At 40.7% G+C, this 23030-nt stretch overlaps 1 protein-coding gene across 1 annotated transcript in view; it reads left to right on the forward strand.

Moving 5' to 3' along the window:
- Nucleotides 1-13242: 13242 nt before the first annotated feature.
- The window catches only part of Vps41 (VPS41 subunit of HOPS complex), a 127747-nt gene continuing 117959 nt past the window's right edge, over nucleotides 13243-23030 (forward strand). The window contains exons 1-2 of the mRNA XM_069998503.1: nucleotides 13243-13287; nucleotides 22186-22224. Of these exons, the coding sequence (XP_069854604.1) occupies nucleotides 13267-13287; nucleotides 22186-22224 (60 nt within the window). The 5' untranslated portion in view covers nucleotides 13243-13266. The remainder of the gene's footprint in view (nucleotides 13288-22185; nucleotides 22225-23030) is intronic.

Consider the following 23030-nt stretch of genomic DNA (forward strand, 5'->3'; position numbering starts at 1 on the left):
TGACTATTCTTAATTTTTTACATAGTAAAATGTGGATATGGTTTGCCTTCTGGATATTAAGAAGTTTTCCATATGAGAAACTATCTTTCCCTTCTGCCTTCCATGCCTGAAGTAGCCCAAGCTAAGAGATGTGGGGAAAGCAAAATTAGAGCCTATTTTCTGACTATTCACTCTGCGTCCACATACACAAAGTGAGAAATTGATAAATTGCCCAATAAATTTAGCCATTAGAGCCCAGAAAAGTTGATGATCAATGGTCCAAATCCTTCAGGGACCGGAGTCCCTTGGAACATCAAATATCCATTTTATATATAAATACTGACGCTCCCTCAGGCCCACTTTCCTGACCTCTGTATTTGCTGGCTTCAGTTCGAAATGCATTTGCAAAAACCCTTCGTACATGAGAAGAACTACAGTCTTTACTTTTTCACCTAAAGTAAAAGAAAAATGAAACTGAAGGTCCGTTCGTAGCCCATCTTTTCTTTTCCCCTCATCAAAATATGTAGAGAGCACCCCCTGTTGGCAGCCTAGAACCAGGCACCGCATAATTGGGAACCTTGTCCTTTACACAAAGAAGCCATGGCAATTTGGACTCTTGTATCAAGGGGAGAAGAGGAAATCAATATTTGCTTAATGGAAAAAGGCAACATTGTTAGGGAAGGAAGTTTTACTCACAGGCTTTTAATAGGGGCTTGCAAGCATTGGGAAGGAAAAACATTCTTCTCCTTTCTCTTTTGAAAGCCTCAGACTACATTCATTTTCAGTGCTAGATGAGTAAGAGGTTTTGAACAGAACTGTCAACAGAAAAACCTGGAAAATGTAGTTTCTTTTCCTTAAGTTTTGTTAGATTGTGCCTTTCTTCTACTCAAGTAAGAGCTAAAGACGTGCATGGTAAATTCCAGACTCCTCCTCATATTTTCAAGTGACCTGAACATAAAACAGGGTAGAAATGATTAGGGGAACCATGTACACACACATATGCATGAATTCATTTAGGCATGGATTTATGCAAATGTATACACATATATGTATATGTGTATCTGTGTGTATACACTATGTGTATGTGTATGGGATCCTGCCTTCCTAACATATATGTGTATGTGTGTAAGTGTATATATACATGTATGGTTTCATTTTGATAACTGATATATTCTGATATATCCTTACAGAATAAACATAATATCCTTTAAATTTACCACAAAGATTTTATGCCTCCAATCCTATCTAACCTATCTGCTAGAAAACTTAAAATCTGGTTTTACTTGTCTATAGGGGAGCATAGATTTTATTTCAAAATCTATGCTCCCCTATAGACAAGTCATAGGCATGAGATGGATTGGAAAATATTGTAAACATGTGTGGAACTGGAGTAATGAAAATCTCTCTCTCTCTCTCTCTCTCTCTCTCTCTCTCTCTCTCTCTCTCTCTCTCTCTCTCTCTCTCTCTCTGCAGCACTAATGTGAGCTAATAATTTTAAAAAACACAATAGTGTGTGTTTTTAAGAACTGATATTTTGGTTCCATATCTTAGCTATGGTAAATAATGCTACAATAAACATAGTTGTGCTGGTAGCTTTAGTGTGGTCTTGTTTGTAAACATTTGGGTAAATGCCCAAAAGTGGGATTGCTGGGTCATAGGGGAGCTCTATGTGGAGTCTTTTGAGGAACCTCCATACTACTTTCCAAAGTGGTTGAACAAGTTTACACTCCCACCAACAATGCCCCTCAGTAGATGAATGGATCAAGAAAATGTGGTATATATACACAATGGAATTCTATGCCTCCATCAGAAAGAATGACATTGCCCCATTTGTTAGGAAAGCCAAAGAAACATAGGTCCCATGGTTTCCCTTATTTGCAATATCTAGTATATGTATGAGTCAAGCAGAAAAGGTCAGATAAGGTGATGTTAGGAAAATGAACCCTAAAATATGTATTTAAATGTTTTTTTCTTTCATGCATTTATTTCTAACGCATTTATAAGATTATTTCTTTGTTGCTTTGTATGTCCCTCCCCCACAGTATAACCCCTGCTTTCACTGTATTTGATGTAGGTATAATTTGTGGAGGGGAAGGGGAAAAACAAGTCATTTAAATAAGGATACAGGTGGACCCGTTGCAGCAATGAGAAGTACAAGTTGTCATGTAGAAAACGAACTTTACAACTTTGGTAGGGGGGGCGGAGGATTGGGTGGGGGAGCGGGGGAGGCTGGGAAGGGATGTGAAGGGTAAACAAAGGAGGAGGCTACAATGCTTGATAGGAAATGTACTCATTATCTTGCCCATGTAATTGTAACCCCTCTGTACAGTATGTTCACAATTAAAAAAATGCTTAAATAGGAAAAAAAAAAAAAAGAACTGATATTTTGGTTCTGGGAAGGTAGCTCAGTGGTAGAGTGCTTGCATTGCATGCATGAGGCCCTGGGTTCGATTCCTCAGCACCACATAAGCAGAAAAGCAGGAAATGGGGCTGAGGCTCAAGTGGTAGAGCGCAGGTCTACAGCTGAAGAGCCGGGGGACAGCGCCCAGGCCAAGGTTTCACGCTCCACAACCAACAGAAAAAAAAAAAAAACAAAACATATTTTGTCAGTCCTGCCAATCTAGATTTTTCTTCCCAGGAAATGTCTTAGAACATTTAGATATTGTACTTTTATTTTTATCTTGGTATAACCTTAAATATCAAATATCTAATTAGTGTTCACATGGAAAGAAAACTAAACTAACCATCAAAGGAGCTCGATTTCTCACCCTAGCTCAGGCATCTTTTGTCCCAGTAACTGTGCAGGCTTCTTAAACAATCTGCATTCGTTTCCTCATCTGGAAATGGAAATCAATAATTGGGCCATCAACTTCAAGATACATGGAATGTTGCTTGCGTTTGGTTTAGTTCTGGATGCTCTTCAGAAGAGAGAGTAGTAGTGGTAACAACAAACTCAGATTGGCCTTCCTTATTTCCCTGTTGCTGGGAACATCAGTGACATGACGCACAGTGATGTATAGGTGATTGGCTCCTGTGTCAGATAGACTGTGTTCCACCGTGGCAGCCATTTTCCATGCCAGTAACTTTGGAGAAAGTAGTGAGTGTCTCTGAAACTCAGTTTCCTTATATAGAAGCATTGAGTTCTTTCTCCCAAGTCACAAGCACAGCAATGGCAGAGACAAGACTAGACACTAGACGGGACAATTATGCACTTGAGGACAGCAAAATCTGAAAGGAGAACAGTACAAGTAAAAGAATTTTAGTGCTAAACAAGTTTGGGGGATGGCATACTAAAGAATTTAGGCTTCATTTCATAAATAAAGGAGAGTTAATGAAACACTGTTGATATGGAACATGGTTTGCTTTAAGCAAACATATATACCTATAATGTGTTTGTATAAATTATTGCGATTACATTTATTAACAGTGGTTATATAGAGTCAAATACTTTAGGTATATGTGTGAAAATGAAACAATGAAGCTTGTGACTGGTTTAGGAAAGAGGAGATGGGGAAAATGACATGGGGGTGACTCTGATCACAGTACATTTTAGGCACACATGGACATGTCAAAGATGAAAACCCCACTATACAACTAATTGATGCTAATAAAGATACAGGACAGAAATTATTTTTAATAAAAATTAAAAAGTTATCAAGGAGATTGGCAAGTACTATACGTAGAGGGGAAAAATAAATAAATACATTCTGGCACCTTGCATTGTGGATGAGAATTTCTTTGCAGGTCTTGGTCACATTCATTGTCAGTAGCAAGTTTTTAAAAAATGATACTGTAATTCTTCCATTATTATTATATTTTGGAGCTAAAAATTTTTACAAAGTAATTCTTAACTTTTTTCCTTGTTTTGATAGAATCCATGAATTTTAGCTCTTATAATTTTAATACCAGTGTATTATATTCTTTGGACATTTTTTCTTGGTCATTCAGATCACTGGCTCTTTTATGGAGTCTCATTATTCTTATAACTTTCATTTTAAACAAAAAGTTTTGTGACATAATGTCTGTGGATGTTTCTTCTTCATATATATTTAGTTCATGTTTGTGGAATTGGATAACAAAATCAAGAACATATGAAAGAAAAAGGGGAGAAAAAAGATTCATACAGGGGCTGGGAAGGTGGCTCAGTGGTAGAGCGCTTGCCTTGCATGCTCGAGGTCCTGGGTTCGATTCCTCAGCACCACATAAGCAAAAAGAAAAAAAAAGCCAGAAGTGGTGCTGTGGCTCAAGTGGTAGAGCGCTAGCCTTGAGCTGAAGAGCTGAGGGACAGCGCCCAGGCCCAGAGTTCAGGCCCCACGACCGGACCCCCCCCCCAAAAAAAAAGATTCATACAATGTCTCTAACTCTAATGTTCAACCATTGTGTTCTAATGTGATGTCCTTAGGAACTAAAAGAAGATGAAGTCTGGAGAAGATCAGACATTGGAAAGTGAACCTTAATTGTCATTTCTCTCTCTCATTTCCAGGTGTTTCCCATTCTTTCTTCCTCTCTCTCTGTCTCTCTGTCTCTCTGTCTCTGTCTCTGTCTCCTTCTCCCTCTCCCCCTTCCTCTCGTTCTCCTAGATTATAAGAAAAGTCTAACAAGTGTATACACTGATGTGGAAAACTAGTCTCTACTAACAGAGGCACCAATGTTAAGCAGCTAGATTTTTCCAGTTGAAATTTCTTCCTCCAAATCCAGCCTGAGAATAGACCCGGGTCGCTGTCAGATGTGTAGTATATGGTCAGGTTATAACATTGATATCTTAAAGAAGAGGGGTACATACAAGGTAGCCATAATGCAAATACAAATAAATTTACAATGGAATTTAAAGCTCAGTATCTATTTCTTGTCAAGCAACAAAATAAGTCTCACTCAATATGACATCTGACTAGTCAATATATTATCAAACATTATGCCAGACTTCAGGCACAATTCCTAGTGCATTTAGCTCTGAATTTTATCCTTTAGTTCATTTTGGGGCTAGGAGGCAGGAGGGAGGGAGCTGTGGCTACTATGGGAACTCACTGCAGCAATTGCAGCTTTTCTTAGTCTGGGTCACAGGTTCATAAAAGCCTTAAGATCCATCAAAAGAGCTTTCTGAATCCACAGAAGGAAAAGAAAGAATGTAGAAGAGCATTGTTCAGGGGACTACTCTGCCTGTGATTAAGATGCCACCATTTCAATTATTAACTTATTCTGTAGAGCAATTACCTAAACTAGAATTCTCTTCTTCAGTCTTTGGAATGCCATGCAATCTTTTCAGAGTAGAATATTTTCCATTTGTGAAAAATTCATTGCTCATCCAACCCTCCCCTAATAAGGGCAGACCACCTCCTCCAGAAAGGCCTTTGGCTCCATTTTAACTACCTTGGTAGGGATGCCCCCCCTCTTTTTTTTTAATTCCTCGAAACCTACAAATATACTCTTTACCTTGGAAGAGGCTCTTGGCTCAAAATGTATTTCTTTAGAAAGTCTCACTGAGAAGAAGTAGGAGAAGGGGAAAAGGAAAAAGAAAGAAAGAAAGAAAGAAAAAGGACCACAAAGCCATGTACTTAAGCAGTCTCTTTCAAGCACCACTTAATGGCGTTGAGCTGAAGCAAGGAGATCAGGATTTGATGTGGGACGTTGTCACTCTGAAGCTCCTTAATCACCAGCTGCCCAAGGGTAATGCAGGGCCTGGGGCTCTGGGTTAGCCTCAATTATTGGAGGCGTTTGGAGAGGAAGAGAGGGAATCGGAAGGGCAGGTTATTTCTGTAAAGAGGAGAGACTTCATGCTGGCACTGGAGTGAAAATTGTGAGGAAGGAAACTGCCATCTGGTTGGCAAGGTAAAGTATGAGAGCAGAGAGACCCTGTGGGAGAGAAGGAAACTGACCAAACACCTGCAGTAGAATTTATTTATCAATGGTGGAAGAGGCAATGGGATGATCTACCGACTGATAAAAGTTATAGACTGATAATATACTGAAGATAGAAAAGTTAGGTGAGGAGTTAGTAGAAAAGTTAGTCGAAAAGCAAGCAGAGGATTGTGGCCTATACAATTTACAGTTGGCAGGATAAGCTGATATACCCAAACCTGCCTAACCATGAAATGGGGTCAAGGGGTTACAAAAGAATGAGGAAGTAAGAAGGCAAAAAGAATGAGGAAACAAGACGGAGCACTAAATCTTTGGCAGTTGGCATCACAGCCTTACAGGAAAAGAAAGGAGACTCAACAATTAGAAAGCCAACTTCAAGAGCTCCAGTTCTCACTTTTTAACCCTAGGCCAATCTCTGTAACAAGGAAGATAGCACAAAGAGGGCCAAGATGGGTTGCAGTACTATCCTCCAGGGCCATGTCTGTGCCATGCGCTCCCTTTTTCTCTGTCATAGTTCTTTTCTAATAAACATTCCTATCATCTTTACTATGTTTGGGTCTTGCCTAGGAGTTCTTCTCTTGCTAAGGTTGTTTAGCTGTTCTAAATTTTTGGTAACATATTTGGTGCAATGTTCAGGAAGTGCAGATTAAGTATGTCTTTTATTCACTTGCCCTCATTGAAGTGTAACAATGTTCTTGTTTATATGAATTATTTCTCTTCTTTCCCTTTTTGCATTTTTATTGTTATTTTATGTGTCATAGGCATCTTTTTTTTGTTAAGGCATCTTTTTTTAGTTTTCTGATGCTTATATTCAAAGAGATCTAACTGATACACACACACACACACACACACACACACAGAGTGGCTTTCTCCTGGAAGCATTCTTTGTGTTGTATCTTCCCTGACCTTTGCCCTCTCATAAGTGGGTTCTGGTAACCAGGGAAACCATCTTGGATCTCCTCCCTAAGGGATTAAGGAAAGGTATCACAGAATACATAGAAATGGGGCAAAGTCTCTGTCCTTTGATTGATGCATATAATTGCCACTTCATCTTTTTTTTTTTTTTACAAGTTTCTTTATGTACGTGTGGTGGTGAGGAAGAGTGCAGTTAACCATTCTTCTGATGCTGGCTGAACTGTACAGCAGCTGATTTGATCAGACCTTCTTTTAGGAAGTACTGGGCCAGAAAAGACCACTAGCCTCCATCTCAATGGAAGAAGCTGGGTGTGGTGTCACATGGTATCATCTATGACAGAAAGTGTGTAAATAGGCAGGTTTGGATCCAGATCAGAGCCTGGGTCAGAAGTGAGACACTCACAAATAACCAGTGCAAAAAGCAGGGGGATAGGGTGACTACAGACATGTACTGGGTCAGAGCACCTGCTAAACAAGTATGAGGCCCTGAATTCAAGCCCAATGTCATGCTATGTCATATAGCAGGGAATAGTTTGAGCTCTTAATTTCAAAAGTCTTACACAAAGCATAAAGATTGACACAGCATATTCAGAAGTAGAGCAGCTTCAGAGTCACCCTGTGGGTGATGAGCCAGAAGATTGGGCTGGTGGAGAGGTAGCTCCTAGGAAAAGGGTATTGAGCAGATAATCCAATAAATGTTGATGACCATATATCATAACTACTTTAAATGGAATTTCTGTGTGAGTTGGCTTGTGAGAATGGTAAGGCTAGTATTTTCTGGTTTGGAGTAGTCTATTAGCTCCCAACTAAGGGAAAAACATGAAAGGAAGAGCATTTCAGATGACCTTGGACACAATGGAGAGAAGAAATCGTAGGGAGACTTAAGTGTCAGAGAAGCCCATGATCTCTCAGCTGGAGATGGAGATGTTAGGCCTTTGGTTCAGGTACTGACATTTATTCTAGGGCACTGTTAAATACTCAAATGCTCAGATACTTAAGTTCTTTATATAAAATGGTCTAGTTTTGCACAGAACCTGAACACTTCACATAATTTAAATGATCTCTACATTATTTGTAATACCTAATGCAATGAAAAATCCTCTATTATATACATGGCTATTATATTATATTTGGGGAAGAGTCATGACAAGGAAAACTCTGTGTGCTCAGAACTTACACTCCACACCCTCCCCACTTGTGGAATTTCTTGATGTGAGCCTGGTTGAGCCCGCAGGTGCAGACTTCAACTGGACCACAGGGGACTCTCATAGGGTTTATCTAAGCAGGAAGATCTGGCTTCATTTTCCATTGTGGCATTAGCTTGCTTGCCCATTTTATGACAAATTTTCTTTCTTATGTTCTTATGTCAAGGGACACAACTTCTCTAGGAGTGGTCAAAGTCATTTCTCCCTTAAAGCCACCATCAAAAGGTTTTACACTTCATTTCTCAGTCACTGTCTTGTAACTAAGTTTCTGTTTTCATATGGTAACATTGTCATAAATGACGAATAAGCTACCTAGTGGTCATAGTCAAGCCTTCTTGGCCCAAAAGATGACAGAGATACTCCCCAAAACACAATAAAATAAAGATTAAGAACTGAGCACAGTGGCTCACATTTGTAATCCAAGTTACTGGGGAAGGTAAGATTGGACACAGTTCAAGGCCAATCTGGGAAAAACAAAAAAAAGCTCCTAAGAGCCCTTCTCCAATAAGAAGCTGGGTTCCGTTGTTGGTACATGACAGCCATGCTATAAAGAAGCATAAATAAGAGGATATGGTCCATACCAGTCCAGGCAAATAGTGAGTCCCTGTTCAAAAAATAACAAGAACAAATAAAGACTAAGGATGTGGCTGATGTGACAGACTACCCTCCAGTAAGCTAGAAACCCTGAGTTCAAGCCCCAGCACGTAGTAATAAACATGAGCTCTGTGGTAAATAGATTTGGTTTTGTTTATAAACTAATATTGGAACTAGGTTCAAAAAGTAGGAAGTTAAAAAGTGATTATTTTTAACGGTAGAATAATATTTTCTATTATTTTCATATTGTATATAGATTCAACTGCATTGTGGCTTCCTAGAAGCATTTGTATTACTGTTTTTTTAAGTGTATATTAAATTCCAACCCATTAACATACTGGTTATGTTGAAGTAGAGATGCTGAATCTAACCGGTGCCATCTTAGCCAGTTGGTGGATGATAGGGTATTGGGTTTAACTGGTGCCATCTTGTCTTCATGGTGGAGGCAGGGAAGTCCCCTCTCCCATGTAGGGCATGGTTGAATTCTTAGAGGCAGGGGTGGGGATTTGGACAATAGGTTACTGGTCCTGCTGCTCTTTCTTTCCTCTCCTGCTCTCCTGTCTCAGTTTTCTGACAGTGTTAAGTATATTTACAGGGCTGCAGGTCTTTGTGACAGGAGTTTGCCTGCATTTGCTGGCCTTCAAATAAAGACTCCCGATTCTACCTCTCAAAATATGGCTTCTCTGTTTTCTCACCGTATAACAATGTTAAATCTTAGAACATAAATTGAGGATTGCCATTGTCAGCACAGCAAAACCTTTCACTTCCTTCTTTCTCTTCCTTCTCTACTATATCAAGTTTTTGCTGCTATCTAAAGGATTCAAGATACATAGGAAACAAAGGTTTGTTCTGCAAGCATACCTGAAGTTGAAAAATAGACATTGCTTCACAAATCATATTTGAATCCAAGGGCAGGAGTGCTTAATATTTTGCTTCAAAATTTTGATTGAAAATGAAAGATGTTCTTCGGAAAATAATACATTTTCCTGGCACAGTGAGATATATTTGGATTCTGAAAAGATTAAATTCATTCTATAAGTTTAAAAAATTAGTATTGTGCTTCTCTATTAACAATATTAGAAACAAGGTCACAAGCAAGTTGGTTGCTCATTTGTCCGAAGAACACTCAAACACAGATTTGAACTACTTGTTAGAAAAACACATAGCATGAATCCAGAAGATGAATAAAACCCAATAACTCAAAATCACTGCGTTTCAGTGAACTTTTATGATAACTTTTATGATAACTTCCAAGGCTGCAATGACCAAGCTATTATATTTCAACATACTTTTCTGAGGAAATATTTACAAATTGGGCAACAGTAATGCTAATTACCTATTTATAATCAAAGTATACAAAGAAGAACAACAATATGAATTATGATTTTTTCATAGAATGCAATTATAACATGTGCCATTAAAATAATGTTTCAGGACATATTTTACAATGTTTTGGAAAGTGATCTTGAATTATAACTAAGTAAAGAAAATAGATGACATAATTTGTGTGTGTGTGTGTGTGTGTGTGTGTGTGTGTGTGTGTGTGCCAGTTCTGGGGCTTGATTAGGGCCTGGGCACTGTCCTTGAGCCTTTTTGCCCAAGGCTAGAGTTCTAGCACTTGAGCCACAGCTCCACTTCTAGTTGTTTTTATGGTTAACTGGAGATAAGTGTCTCAAGGACTTTCCTGCTGGGATGGTTTCAAACCATGATCATCAGATCTCAGCCTCCTGAGTAGATAGGGTTACAGGTGTGAGCCACTGGTACCTGGCTTGATGATAGAATTTTTGTTGGAAAAGTAGAAAGCCTAGAAGAGCCCAGAGTAAGCATCCAATTTAGTTTGCAATCTTGATGGGGAAGTCTCCCAGCAGAATCTGAGTGACAGATGAAAGAAGTATGTTCCTTGAAGAATTTGTTGGGAAGATTCTACATTTAAACCCAGGGTTCTCTGTCTACCAGGGAGGAAAAAAATTATAGGAATGTCAGGAGCAGTGACCATGGCAAGGGGCTGATTTGTAGTCTCAACAGATCTTTTCGTGTAAGGCTTTTGATGCCTGCCTTCCTCTCCCTTCCCCCGCCCCCCCCCCCCCCCCCCCCCCCGCCCAGTATCATAGGCACAGAACCAGATTCAGTGGTACAGGAGAAGATACAGCTTGGTTGGTTGGCTTCAGAGGCCAGGCAAGGTTAACAGGCAGTGTGCCAGCCTACAAGGAGAGATAAAAGCCAGCATCTTCCTTGGATTGTGCAGGCCTCAAAAGTTTAAAGGGCCATGACTGTTGGAAAGAAAAACAAAATTTTCAGAGAATAAAAGCAAAATCTTGTTTTGGATTTCAGTGGCAATTTCTGCAGCATTTAATCACTCTTTTTTTCTGGAGGTGCTGTTTGGCTTATCCTCTCCAAAATAAAATTGAGCAATAAAACAAAAATACCTTGGGGCTGGGGAGGGGGAGACAGCCATAATAATTGCCTATTTTCCTTTCCCTTCCTTATCCTGATCACGTCTGTGTTTCACCAAGCAGAGGAGATTGTCAATTTGAAAAAGCTGTAGGCCTAGAAGTTTCTGGGTAGATCTAGCTCATAATGGAAAAAGGAAATTGACAGTGTGAAGAAAGTAGAGAACAGCTAGGCTTATTTCTATTTCCTTTGGAGACTACTCAGATTCTTTCTATAGAGTCTTTGCTGTATATAAATACCTTTCTAGACTTGGGGTTCATCTTAAGGAATGTTTGATCCTGGGTTGCTTCGTAACAAATATGAGAAACTCTTGGATGGATAGGCTGAAATTCAGGGTAGTGGTGATTGCCTATGTATGCCTAAATGCTTCAGTCTGTCTACTTTCTATGCCCTGTGGCTGAGAGGTTAGCAGTCTGGAAAAGGGACCGCAGTAGGGTTTGGAAGTTATTTAGGCTTTAGGAAAAGACAAGTATCAGGAAGATGTCATTGATTTGGCTTCTAAACCACTGACAAATTAGAGGTCCGCAAGCCACAGCTAGAGACTTAGAGAAACAGAGTCCTGAGTCAATGTGGCACGGGAAGTTAAAAAAAAAAAAAAAAAAAAAGGAAAAGAGAAAAAAAAAGGCATAGAGGCATCTGTCACAGGTTTCCCACTATGAAGTTCTCTGTGAGTAGCCAAATACTCAAGTAATTGTAGAGCAGAAAACACTGTTTCCAGACAAGTCAGCACAGCACAGGTATCTGAAGAATTAAAATAGAACTCATGATGGTAGTGATACAGCAGTTTTACAGATACTATAAACCATATGTTTATATTTTATTTGAATATTTGTCTATAAAAGACACCACGCAAATGGTCAGCAAAATAACAATATAGCTTTTTAAAAGTTCAGTGTTCCTATTGTTGTAAGGCGAATCATCCCAGAAGCCACATTTTGGAATATGAAATATTGGAATCTTTATTATACAGTTTTTACAAAGGCTTGCAGCCCCACATAACACAGCTAGGAAACATGTTAGAGAGGAAAGAACAAAAATAATACCAACAAGCCAATTCAGCTCCGATGAAGAGCTGAATTGGGACATCATGATGATGGGAGATGAGCCAGGAGACAGGACACAGGCCTGGATTAGGAAGACACAGGGCATGGCGTTCCTGCACCTAAGCTGGTCCAGGCCTAAATAGGGTCTGGGTAGGGGCGGGGGCAGGGTCACAGGACACAGTCCAGTCCCAAGCACTGGACTGACAGATTCAGCAACCTATCAGCCAAGTGCCCACGGCTGTCTTCAGAGATCCAGGAAGGACTATCACCTGGTGGGGGACGTGGGGTGAGCCGGCAGGTGCATCACCCTCTCCCACCATGAAGACAAGTTGCCAGACCTTAAATGAACATACTCAGGTATCAGCAAAACTTTTCCATCTAGGCAAGATAGGCCTTAACCTTCTATATAGGCTCTACCTAGAGGCTACTCAGAAGCTGGTGATTCAAGCCAATTAGGAAGCTAATCAATGCAGAATCAGAGCCTTCAGCTTTCCTAAGGCTATGACTTCAGCATTTCTCCAAAACAGAGCCCTTCTAGCTCAGTCCATTGAGCCAGGCATCTGCACTTCAAAGGATGGCTTGTCTCGCCTCTAGGCCTTGGAGCAGGGGTGATGAGCCTCGAGTCTCCTTCCTAAGCACCAGGGTGGCTGCAAGAAATTATTTAGGCTCAGCCATCTTACTTCACTATGTCAAAAGGATGTATTTGAAAGTAGCCAGTAGTACAAGTTAAATAGTATGTTGGCTTTTCAAGGTAAAAAAAAAAAATCACTTTACAGTCATTTAATATAGTTAAGAAAGGGACTGGGGTGGAGGGTGGCAAAAATATTAGACTGAACAGACCTTGATGAAAATGAGATTTTGGCATCAGACAGGGACAGAGTCTGACTCTAGTGTGACCTCTGGGGCACGCTGTTCTTTCCTACAAATGGGGATAACAAAAAGGAATTGTGGAGTGGTCTAAACAACTTAATGCCACCTATAAACCAGGGGCTCGCTCTTAGAGTATGTGCTTAATAAACGTTATAAGCAGAACAACAACAGAACAAATCATAGCATCAGCAATGGTTCTGTCTGCATTCTCCAAAGCCATTCTCAACTACTTTTCCGAGCTAGATGAAGTGGCCATGGCAGGTGCGGCTGAAACTACATTTCCCAGCAGGCCTCGAGCCAGGCGCCGGGGCTCCCTCACTTCCGGGTAGGTCATGTGACTCCCCGGCAGCACCATGGCGGAAGCTGAGGAACAGGTAAAGCTGCCAGCGCTGGTTCTGAGCACAAGGGTCGGGTAGATGGACTGTAGTCTGGGCGCGGGGCGGCGCGCGGAGGTCTGCGGGAGAGCGAGGCCGGCCCGGGACGGGATGGGGAAGGGCGGCGGAAGTTCCTCCTAGGGAGCCGGGCGGGCCTGGGGAGAGCGCCCCGCCCCAGGTCCGGGGCGGCCCGCCTGCGGTCGCGTCCTCTCCTCGGTTCCGGCCTCTGAGCCTTTGGTGTCCGTGAGGTTTTGTCCTGGAGCCAGGCCCTGCCACCCCCTGGACCTGCTGTCCGGGGGAGCGGGAAGGGATGTCTTGAGGTTTGAGGTCAACCCCGAGCACCGTGGGAGATGGGAGAGTAGGTGAAGAGTGTTGTCTTGTTCCTGTTGGCTGTAGGTCCAGAGCCCAGGCAGGTGACGGGAGGTGAAGCCGGGATTAAGTACTGATTCTGGAGCAGACGAGCCTTCGCATAAACCTAGTGCCTACTCTTAAAAAGAAAAAGAAAAAGGCGTGACTGAACTATTTAGCTTTCAGATACAAGATGGAGATAATACTTGGTCTGTCCTTCGAGAAGACGTGGAGGTGGAATTACTTTATAAAGTGCTTCAAAGGGCTGGGCGCAGTGAAAGTTTAATCGACTTATTGTTGCTATTTTTCACTGGAGATAAATTTACAACATATTCCCCTTTTCCCCCTTAATTTAAAGTTCCTTCCTTCCTTCCTTCCTTCCTTCCTTCCTTCCTTCCTTCCTTCCTTCCTTCCTTCTTTCGTTCCCCTTCCTTTTCCTTCTCTCCCTCCCTACTTTTCCTTCCTCTCTCCCCCTATCTTCCTTTCTTCCCCTTCCCTTCCATTAATTTTATATAAAGGAGGCAATATATAAAGATGGCAGTGTCCAGTCAACAACTAGTGACATGGTATTGGAGTTCTGGTAGAGATGTATAATGAAATAATGTATTGTTTTTATGCAGCGATGATGGTGGCTACATGATGAAAGGACAAAATAAAATCAGGATGAGAAAAAAGAGAATATCTAGGCCAGACCTTGAGAGAGATCACTGAAGTTTCCATTTTTAGTGTCATTTCACTTTGAAGCAGTTTTCCCTCACTAGTCCATGAGTGATTGCTTCTAAAAAGTGATGTGATGGTTAGCTATTTAATATCAGACATTTACTTATTTAGTAGGTTTTATCATTTGTATAACACGTTCATTTCAAAATTAAAAATGCCATATATACACTTTATATATAGGAGTAATGAAGAAATTTGGCCAATTTTGGCCCTCTTCTATTCTGGGCAGATCAAAGGAAAATTTTTGTTTGTGTGTGTGTGTGTGATAATGTGGTTTGAACTTAGAGCCTCATAGCATAGAACTTGATAGGCAGGCACTCTATTACTTGTGTCAATCCACCAGTCTAAGGGAAAACACTAAGAATGCACCATTTCCTGTTACTGCTCAGTTTGATTAGTGATGAGATTGTTTTTCACTTCATTCTTATTATGTCATATTGAGTTGTAATTGTTCATGATTTACTATAAAAACAACCCTCCCCCCAACTAAAAACAAAATAAAACAAGTTCCTTAAGTTCTTAGATGCAGTGTAGGGAAAAGGAAAGATTTGTCCTTGATGTTTACCACTCCTGTGTGGAAGACACGTTTGCAAAGCTGTCTAATGTGAGGTATAGCTCTATCTAGATATTTATCTATATATCATCATATCAAGAGAGAATAAGTTTTCCGTATTTACAGCACTTTAAAAGCTTAGAAATCCCTTTCACATTGCATTTGTTCCTGTCCAAAGAATTCTGAGGTACATGTTTATACTGGTATGTAAATGAGATCAAATACCTCCTATGTCCAACCTTGTAGTGCTTTCCCATCATGCTTAGTAATTGCCAGTGTTCCTACAGTAGCCTGTTTGGCCTGGAAGACCTTGTCCCTGCCACCTCTTATTCCACATTTTTCTTCTTATTTTTCACTGTGTTCCTCCCCTCTTGTCACTGTATCAGCCACATGGTCTTCCTTCAACCAGTAAGGCATGTTCCTACATCAGGACCTTTGCTAAGGCTAATCTTCCTTTAGGGACCTCATATCTTCAGGGCTTTCTATCATTTCCTGACTGAGACTCTTCCTGACCAGTCTTTGAGGCCTCCTTCCTGTATTATTTTTTCCTATGTTCACTACTCGTTGACATACTGTGTTGTAAAATTTCTATTTACTTCCTATATCATTGTGTATATTCTATTAGAATATAAATTATATGTCATATTTGGATTATTGCTTGGTACTTAAGTTGTACTTGGTACTTAACTGGCTAAACTTCACTTGACTTGAAGAACATATTCAGGCATACATCTGTAGTAGATTTTAGTCTTCTGTCTCCAAAGTTCATGATTTTTTTCTTCACTAAAGCATCCTGCTTTAAAAAATATGTGAGAATGAAACTTTTTTTTTGGTTTTTGTTGTTTATGAAATAGAATTAGCACCTGTGACCTAAGTGATTATCCTTCTAGCCATTATTCCACCTTTGATACGTAAGCAGCAGTACATGGCTGGAATGAGCATTTGCCTCCTATGTAGTGTCAGTGTCACTCTTAGAAAAGACCAGTGGTCTGATGTCAATTGCAGAAAGAGACTGACATAAATACATTCCTTTTTTTTTTCTTGTAAGGAAGGCTAACACATAAGTGTTCTTATATTGTTAGTCCCTTAAAGGTTAAAAATAATTTGGCTTTGCTCACTCTGTGGTAAGGTTATGTTTTGAGTTAATTTCATAGGAGAAAGTCATTAAAATCTGATAGCAGGCTGTCAATTTTTTGAAGGTCAAAAGTGACAATAATGGAATATTGAAATTTGCTAATTGTTCTGTTCTGCCACTGTAAACCTTTTTGGAAGTCATGACAGTGACGCCTTTTTTTTCTCCTGAGCGTTTTAGGCTTTGAAATTTGTAGTAAATGAACTTAGATAACAAGATGGTGAGGGCAAAAGAAGGTATTTTCCCTGGTGCCAAACAAAAACCTGGACCTATCAACACTGACTTTCCTGAGTTGTATTCTTTTTTTTTCTTTCTTTCTTTCTTTTCTTTTTCTTTTAGCCAGTCCTGGGGCTTGAACTCAGGGCCTGGGCACTGTCCCTGAGCTTCTTTTGCTCAAGGCTAGTACTCTACCACTAGAGCCACAATGCCACTTCCAGCTTTTTCTGTTTATGTGGTTCTGAGGAATCAAACCAACGGCTTCATGCATGCTAGGCAAGCACTCTACTACTGAACCATCTTCCCAGCCCCTGAGTTGTATTCTTTTGTGATAGTTCCCTGCTTTTAGTTTTTGAAATGACCCAAACAGTGACATCTGCAGAAAGTTAACATACTTATAGAAACAACTTACAGAGTCTAAAACTAAAGTAACTTCTTAAAGTACGACCAGATATTTTAAAGCAATTGAGGAGTCCTTGCTTTTGCTGAATATATGAGGAAGTTTGCAAAAGTATTTATATTTTATAGTTCACAGAAAGAACTAATACCCTACATTCTGCCAGGCAATCTTCTAACCAGCAGTTTTACTTAGCTCCAAAACGATTTATAGTTGGCCTTCATAATCATGGATGCCCAACAGAATTTTTTCACTCTTCTCATGAATAACGCTCAGCTTGAAGTCTGGCTGTTTGTGTATTTGTCTTATCTTTCCCCAGGGATTGCTGAGTCCTCAAGAATTAAGGACTAGTGCTTACTCATGTCTGTGTCTTCCTCAGAGCTGATGGCTTTCCAGATTCTTGGTGTCTAAATGCATTTATTAGAATAACTCCTAATTGTCAAATTGTAAATTAGGATCAGTAGAATTTTTTTTATCTGACTTGAAACTAGAATCTTAATAATTCAAACGTAATATAGATTACATCTTCTGCATCCTTCATTTTTGTTGTTCTGGATATCCTTTTTAAATTAGTGCTTATCTAATTTATATCATCTTTTAATAGTTGTACACAGAGCTATCCTCTCATTTTCTGGGCACAAAGAGCCTTGAACATGACCCATTACAGTATTTGTGCAATCAGACCATCTATTCCTTGACTAGATGGGAGAGTTTCTACTTTACCTCTCCATTATAGAAATTTAATTTTATGTTTATTATAGACACTTATGGGTTATCAAGTGACACATCCATGCTCATGTATACTCTGTTAGGTTATTAACTTATACATATTTGAGTTCCTAAGTCTTCTTGCCTGTGAAGTAGGAATTTCACTAAGACTACTAAGTATGAAATATGATAGAAGGTATTAATGTGGTTAAAATGGTTAGCTTATGAATAGGACAAAGATGAATCATCCAAGTTTGGACTCAGCTTATATATGTACAGTTCTCTTTGTTTATATTTTGGCCAAGACAAATCTTTTAAAAACAATTTTACCACCAAGCAGCAATGGCTCATACCTGTAATCTCAGATATTCAGGAGGCTGATATCTGAGGATCATGGTTCAAAGCCAGCTTGGGCAGGAATGTCCATGAGATTGTTATCTCCAATTAATCACCAAAAAGCCAGCAGTAGAGTTGTGGTTCAAGTGCTAGAGCAGTAGCCTTGAGTGAAAGAGTCCTGAGTCCCAGGTCCTGAGTTCAAGCCCTAGGACCAGAAAAATGATTTTAACAGTAACTAAAGGTAAAAAAAAAGTTCTGAGTATAGGATCAACAGATTTTTTAGAGGGCCTTTTCTTTATCCTCAAATTAAAGTGTAGTCTCAAGTTAGCCTGCACTTACTTATTACTTTGTAAGTTTTTCTATTTTATGTGGGTTGGCTGGGGGCTGATGTGCTTCTTCTTGGTCTCCATAGCACCCTGTCATGTTACCACCATGGAGAGGTGGCACCCATCTGAGTAGGGCTTCTGTATCTCAGGCAGGACCTTTTCCTAGTGGTTCATTCACACCCGCCTTGGTCTGTTCTTGATGTCCTTCTTTGTGTTTTTTTGTTAACTAATGTAAGCTCCTTATTTTAAACCTGCTGAATCTGAATCTGAAGTATATTAGTGGATATGAATTAGCTCATCCTGATTCTGATTTAGAGTGTTAAAGTAGTCTTGTCCTTTTCCACACTGGGGCAGATCTCAAGGTTTTTCTTCCTTTGTACAATAAGAATGCATGAACTAGTTGAGTTTAGTGGATTGAGTGCATTGTACTCTTTGTTTTTGTACTCTTGCCAGCTCCCCAGATACTCCATTATCTTTCCTACTCAACCTGCCTAGTCTCTATGTACCCTAAACTTGTTCCCTTTGAGTTTTGAAAAATAGAACTTATGCTAGGAACTGGAGGCTTATGCCTATAATCCTAGCTACTCAAGAGGTTGAGATTTGAGGATAGCAGTTTGCAGCCAGCCTGGGCAGGAAAATCTTATTTCTAATTAGTCACCAGAAAATTGCAAGTGGCACTGTGGCTCAAAGTGGTAGAACACCAGTTTTGAGCGCAAAAGCTTAGGGACAGCACTCAGGCCCTGACTTCAAGCCCCACAATTGACCAGAAAAAAAAAATAATAGAACTTATGTGACATGATAGATCAAATACAAATCACAGAAAATATTTCCTCCTTCCTAAGGCCAGGCCAGACCTGGGGATCCATCATAATCCTCTTTCCAAATAAGCTCAGCTAGACACATAGTTAGTTTGGAAGGGAGGGAAGGTAGCTGTACCGTGTGGAGTATCTCATGTCCATCTTTTGCCCAGCCTGACTCCCTGAGACTGGGTCTCTGCTGTCTTTCTTCATACAGAATAGCCCCATGTCAGCCTCCTGCACAGTGTGGAGCTGCTCTCATGCTTCAGCCCCTCATTCTCCCCCCAGTTCTCAACAATGTATATGTTTGCCAAATCCTGGCAGTGTCACTAGTCCTTAGGGAGGGCCTGGCTTCTCTCTCCTGGACTACCTCTTTACCCCTCCTGGCCTCTGGGCCCCCCTGTGCTTGGTTCCCACACCACTGTCAGGCCTGTTCTGGCTCCAGCATTAGGGATGGATGTTGGTTGAAAGCCTTTCCATGGGTTTTCTGAGAGCACAGTGGGCTTGCTGGGTTGTAAACACTGTTGGAATCGCTTTGTCCTTGTTTGTTGTTGCCTTCCTTTGGGATCCCCTCTTGTAACTGTCATGAGGCAGGTTCAACTCTGTGTGGAGACAAGGTACTTGTTACTCATTAGGGAGAATTCTGGGTGTGAGTGGTGGAGCAGAGTTCCTGTTTTCAGTCCCTGCACGTCTCTTCTTGCCATCATCAGCAAACATGCTGAGTGAAGACCTTGAGTAGCACAGTGGGAGACAGAAGTGGCCAGAGCCTTCAATTTTATCCACAAAATGCATTTAAAATAGTTGTGATGAGAATAAGACTTGGTCTTAGGTGCTTTTAACTGAACAGTCAGAAAAAAGAAAGGCCATAGGACACCAGATCTGGACCTTGTGGCTTGGGCTTGCAGTTTGGACACAATTCGCTGAAGGGGGCAAGTCCTAGGTTGGGCTGTTAAAGAAGGTGAGCATTTAGAAATAGCTGGTGATTTTCAAACTTTAAACCTCAGATTGGCAACATGAGACTGTGAGACAGCTGGCTTGCCTGGCAGCATCCTTCCCCCTTCCTTCCCCCAGGGTTCTGGGAGTTGGATTCATATTAGCACAAGTGCTAAGATGGGCCATAGACTGGCTCAGTAGAGGGAATGGGGTCAGGGAAGCTTTGACAAAGATCACAAGTTCAGAGCAGCAGGTGGCAATGGCAGAAATGGATTGCCCCCATATAAAATACTGGGAATGGCCGGGCGCTGGTGGCTCACGCCTGTAATCCTAGCTCTCAGGAGGCTGAGATCTGAGGATCGTGGTACAAAGCCAGCCTGGGCAAGGAAAGTCCATGAGACTCTTATCCCCAATTAACCACCAGAAAACCAGAAGTGGCGCTGTGGCTCAAGTGATAGAGCGCTTGCGTTGAGCTGAAGACCTCAGGGACAGTGCCCAGGCCAAGTTCAAGCCCATGACTGATTAAAAAAAGAAAAATATTAGGAATAATGTTGGGGGATGAAATGGATTCCATTGCCAGCATAGCTGCTAAGTTCTAAGTGAAGTACAGTGGAAACTGTGTAGACATATTTATTTTTTTCATGGAGCCGTACACAATATCTGTGCACCAACCTCCGATCCCAGGCTACCAATTTGCTACCAGGCTGATTTAGAGACACGAGCAGTTGATATCTCATTGAAAAGGGCACCATTTATGGCAGGAGGTGCCTAAGTTTGTGGATAGAGTAGAAGAGCTAAAAGTCTCTTGTCTGGCTGCATTTGATCTTAGCCAAAAGGCTGAGGGGTAATCGGGGTCAGACTACCTTGCTGGTATATCTGAATTCTGTTCTTTAGGATGAAGACTGTGGAGGGCTCTTTGAGGAAAGGCACTGATCAGCATAATCTGTGCTTTGGGAAGATAATCCAGGTTGCAGCTGATAAATACGATGGGGAAATTGCATGTCATGGTGTAGAGATCATTAATAGGTGATTTGAGTTTGAGGAATTGCTTTGCAAAAGAAAGGTTAAAAAAAAAGAAGAAAGGTAAGTTGTTTGTCTAGGTATGTTTGTTTCTGGAGTTCTTTGTTCCACTGGAAGCCTTTGGCTTCAGCCTTACTGTCATAATTGAAATGATACTGTAGCATACTGTCATACCTAGCCTCTTGCATTGAGATGGTCTCTCAAAGACTTCTCTGTTTGGGTGGATCTCTTGTTCTCAGCTTTGTAAGAAGCTAGGATCCTGGGGATTGAATTTAGAGCCTGGGCACTGTTCCTTAGTTTTTTTTTTGCTCTAGGCTGGTGCTCTTCTACTTCAGCCACAGTTCTGCTTCTGGCTTTTGTTGGTGGTTAACTGAAGACTTCTGCCCAAGCTGGCTTTGTGCTGCAATCATCTGCCTCCTGAGTAGCTAGGATTACAAGCATGAGCTGTCAGCGCTTAGCTTTCTTACTATTTGATGAATGAAATAAACAGTTTTTAAACCATTAGAATATGTCAAATAAATTGAACTTATCTTGTTATTGAGTCCTAAGTGAGTAAAGAAAAAATGTACCTGGTTTTCTTTAAAATTTTCATTTTTTTCCTTGAAGAAATATTAAATCTAATTTGTCCTTGCCCATTTGTTTTCATTCTTTCTTTCCTCATCTCATGGATTGTTGTAAAATGCTTACATTCTGTGTCAGCATATTAGCAGTAACCTTTTATTGCTATTGATATCTATAAGTACGTTAAGTAAATCTTCATCTTGCTGACCTCTTGGAGGACGCATGGTGTCAGCAGATTCTGTCTTTCAGTGGACGGGTGAGAGATTAGCAAGATCAAGTCCATTTTTCCCTTTTTGCTTTGTTTCTTTCATGGCAGCGAGATTCATTGTTTAGCAAGAGAGGAACTCTGCTAAAGGGCAGAATTTGTCTTGGAGCCAATGGTGTAGTGTGCATGTAAATTATTCAGTCTTTTTGTGCTGGACCACATAGGTGCCATTGCTGGGAAGTTTCTTTATTAAAAAAAAAACAACTGTTTAAGCAAGATAGTCATTTGATTCAACTAGATTAACAGCATGATGATGAGTAATGCAGAGATATCTGAGTGTTTAGATGATCTGAGTGTTTCCCCCTCAAGATCAGTGAGGCTGCTTTGCTGGATGAAATGGTCCTCAGCTGTCAAATTTTGGGGAAAATAGAAGTGTGGACCCTGGAGGCTGAGGCAGCCCCAGAGTAAGGAGGCTGAGGCCTGCCAAGGTGTGGGTAAGCTGTAAGAGGTATGCAGAAGGCCAGCATTCAGGGTCCTCTATAGTGCAGTTACAGATAACTTCCAGAAAGGGCACATGGGATTTAGATGTAGGACACAGATGTGTTTTATTTTTTCTCTCCTGACCATTCCCTCCTTTGCTTTGTAGGACACTGGATCTCTTGAAGAATCTACAGATGAGTCTGAGGTAAGGTTTTCTGATCTGACACTTGAAAGGCTCCATTATATCCATCCCAGGGGACCACGCGGAGGCAGGCAGGAGAAAGATTATTACAATGTTTATTAGAGGAGCCATATTTCCCCCAGAACGGGAGCACATGGCACCCGTCCCTATCCAGGTAGCAGGAGGGGCTGGGGATGGGGGTAGGAGGTAAGGTAGGTGGGAGCTCTGGTGGGTCTGGGCAGAAAGGGAGTGGCCAGCTGTATGGTGGGGAACTCCAGGGCTGGGAGGAGCTCAGGTCTGGGTGGAGCTGAGGACCAAAGGTGGAGATAATGTTTACAACACTAACCTTAGAACTGTTTGGTCTTGCTCTGCTTTACTAAATCTTTTATTCTCAAGGTCTGAGCTAGCTAGGCTGGACTGGGTGGGTAAAGTAGGGTCATGGCATGGAGAAGAGCATGCTTACTGGTTGTCTTCCAAGATATTACATGGATTAGCTTTAAAAATGAGCCTGAAAAGAATCAAAACATTTTCTCTTCATCTTGAACAGTATTTTAATTTGAGCCATGTGGACACAGAGGAAATTACTGTAAAGTTTTAAAAGCGATTCTTGCCACTATGAAAATGTTTTTTAGTTTGTTTTTAATTTATTCACTATAAATTTTACAGTATTTCCCCCCTCTTCAGCTGGCTTGCAGATGTTGGGCAACCATGGTACCATTGAGCTGTACTTCTAGCCCACCTAATAAAGAATATTACATGAATAAGACATTCTCATATATACTGTATTCATTTTACTCGATAATAATTCCTGAATCACTGAGATTATAGTT

This window comes from Dipodomys merriami, unplaced genomic scaffold (assembly GCF_024711535.1).
Source record: "Dipodomys merriami isolate MVZ:Mamm:240054 unplaced genomic scaffold, mDipMer1.0.p SCAF_104, whole genome shotgun sequence".
Classification (NCBI taxonomy): Eukaryota; Metazoa; Chordata; class Mammalia; order Rodentia; family Heteromyidae; genus Dipodomys; species Dipodomys merriami.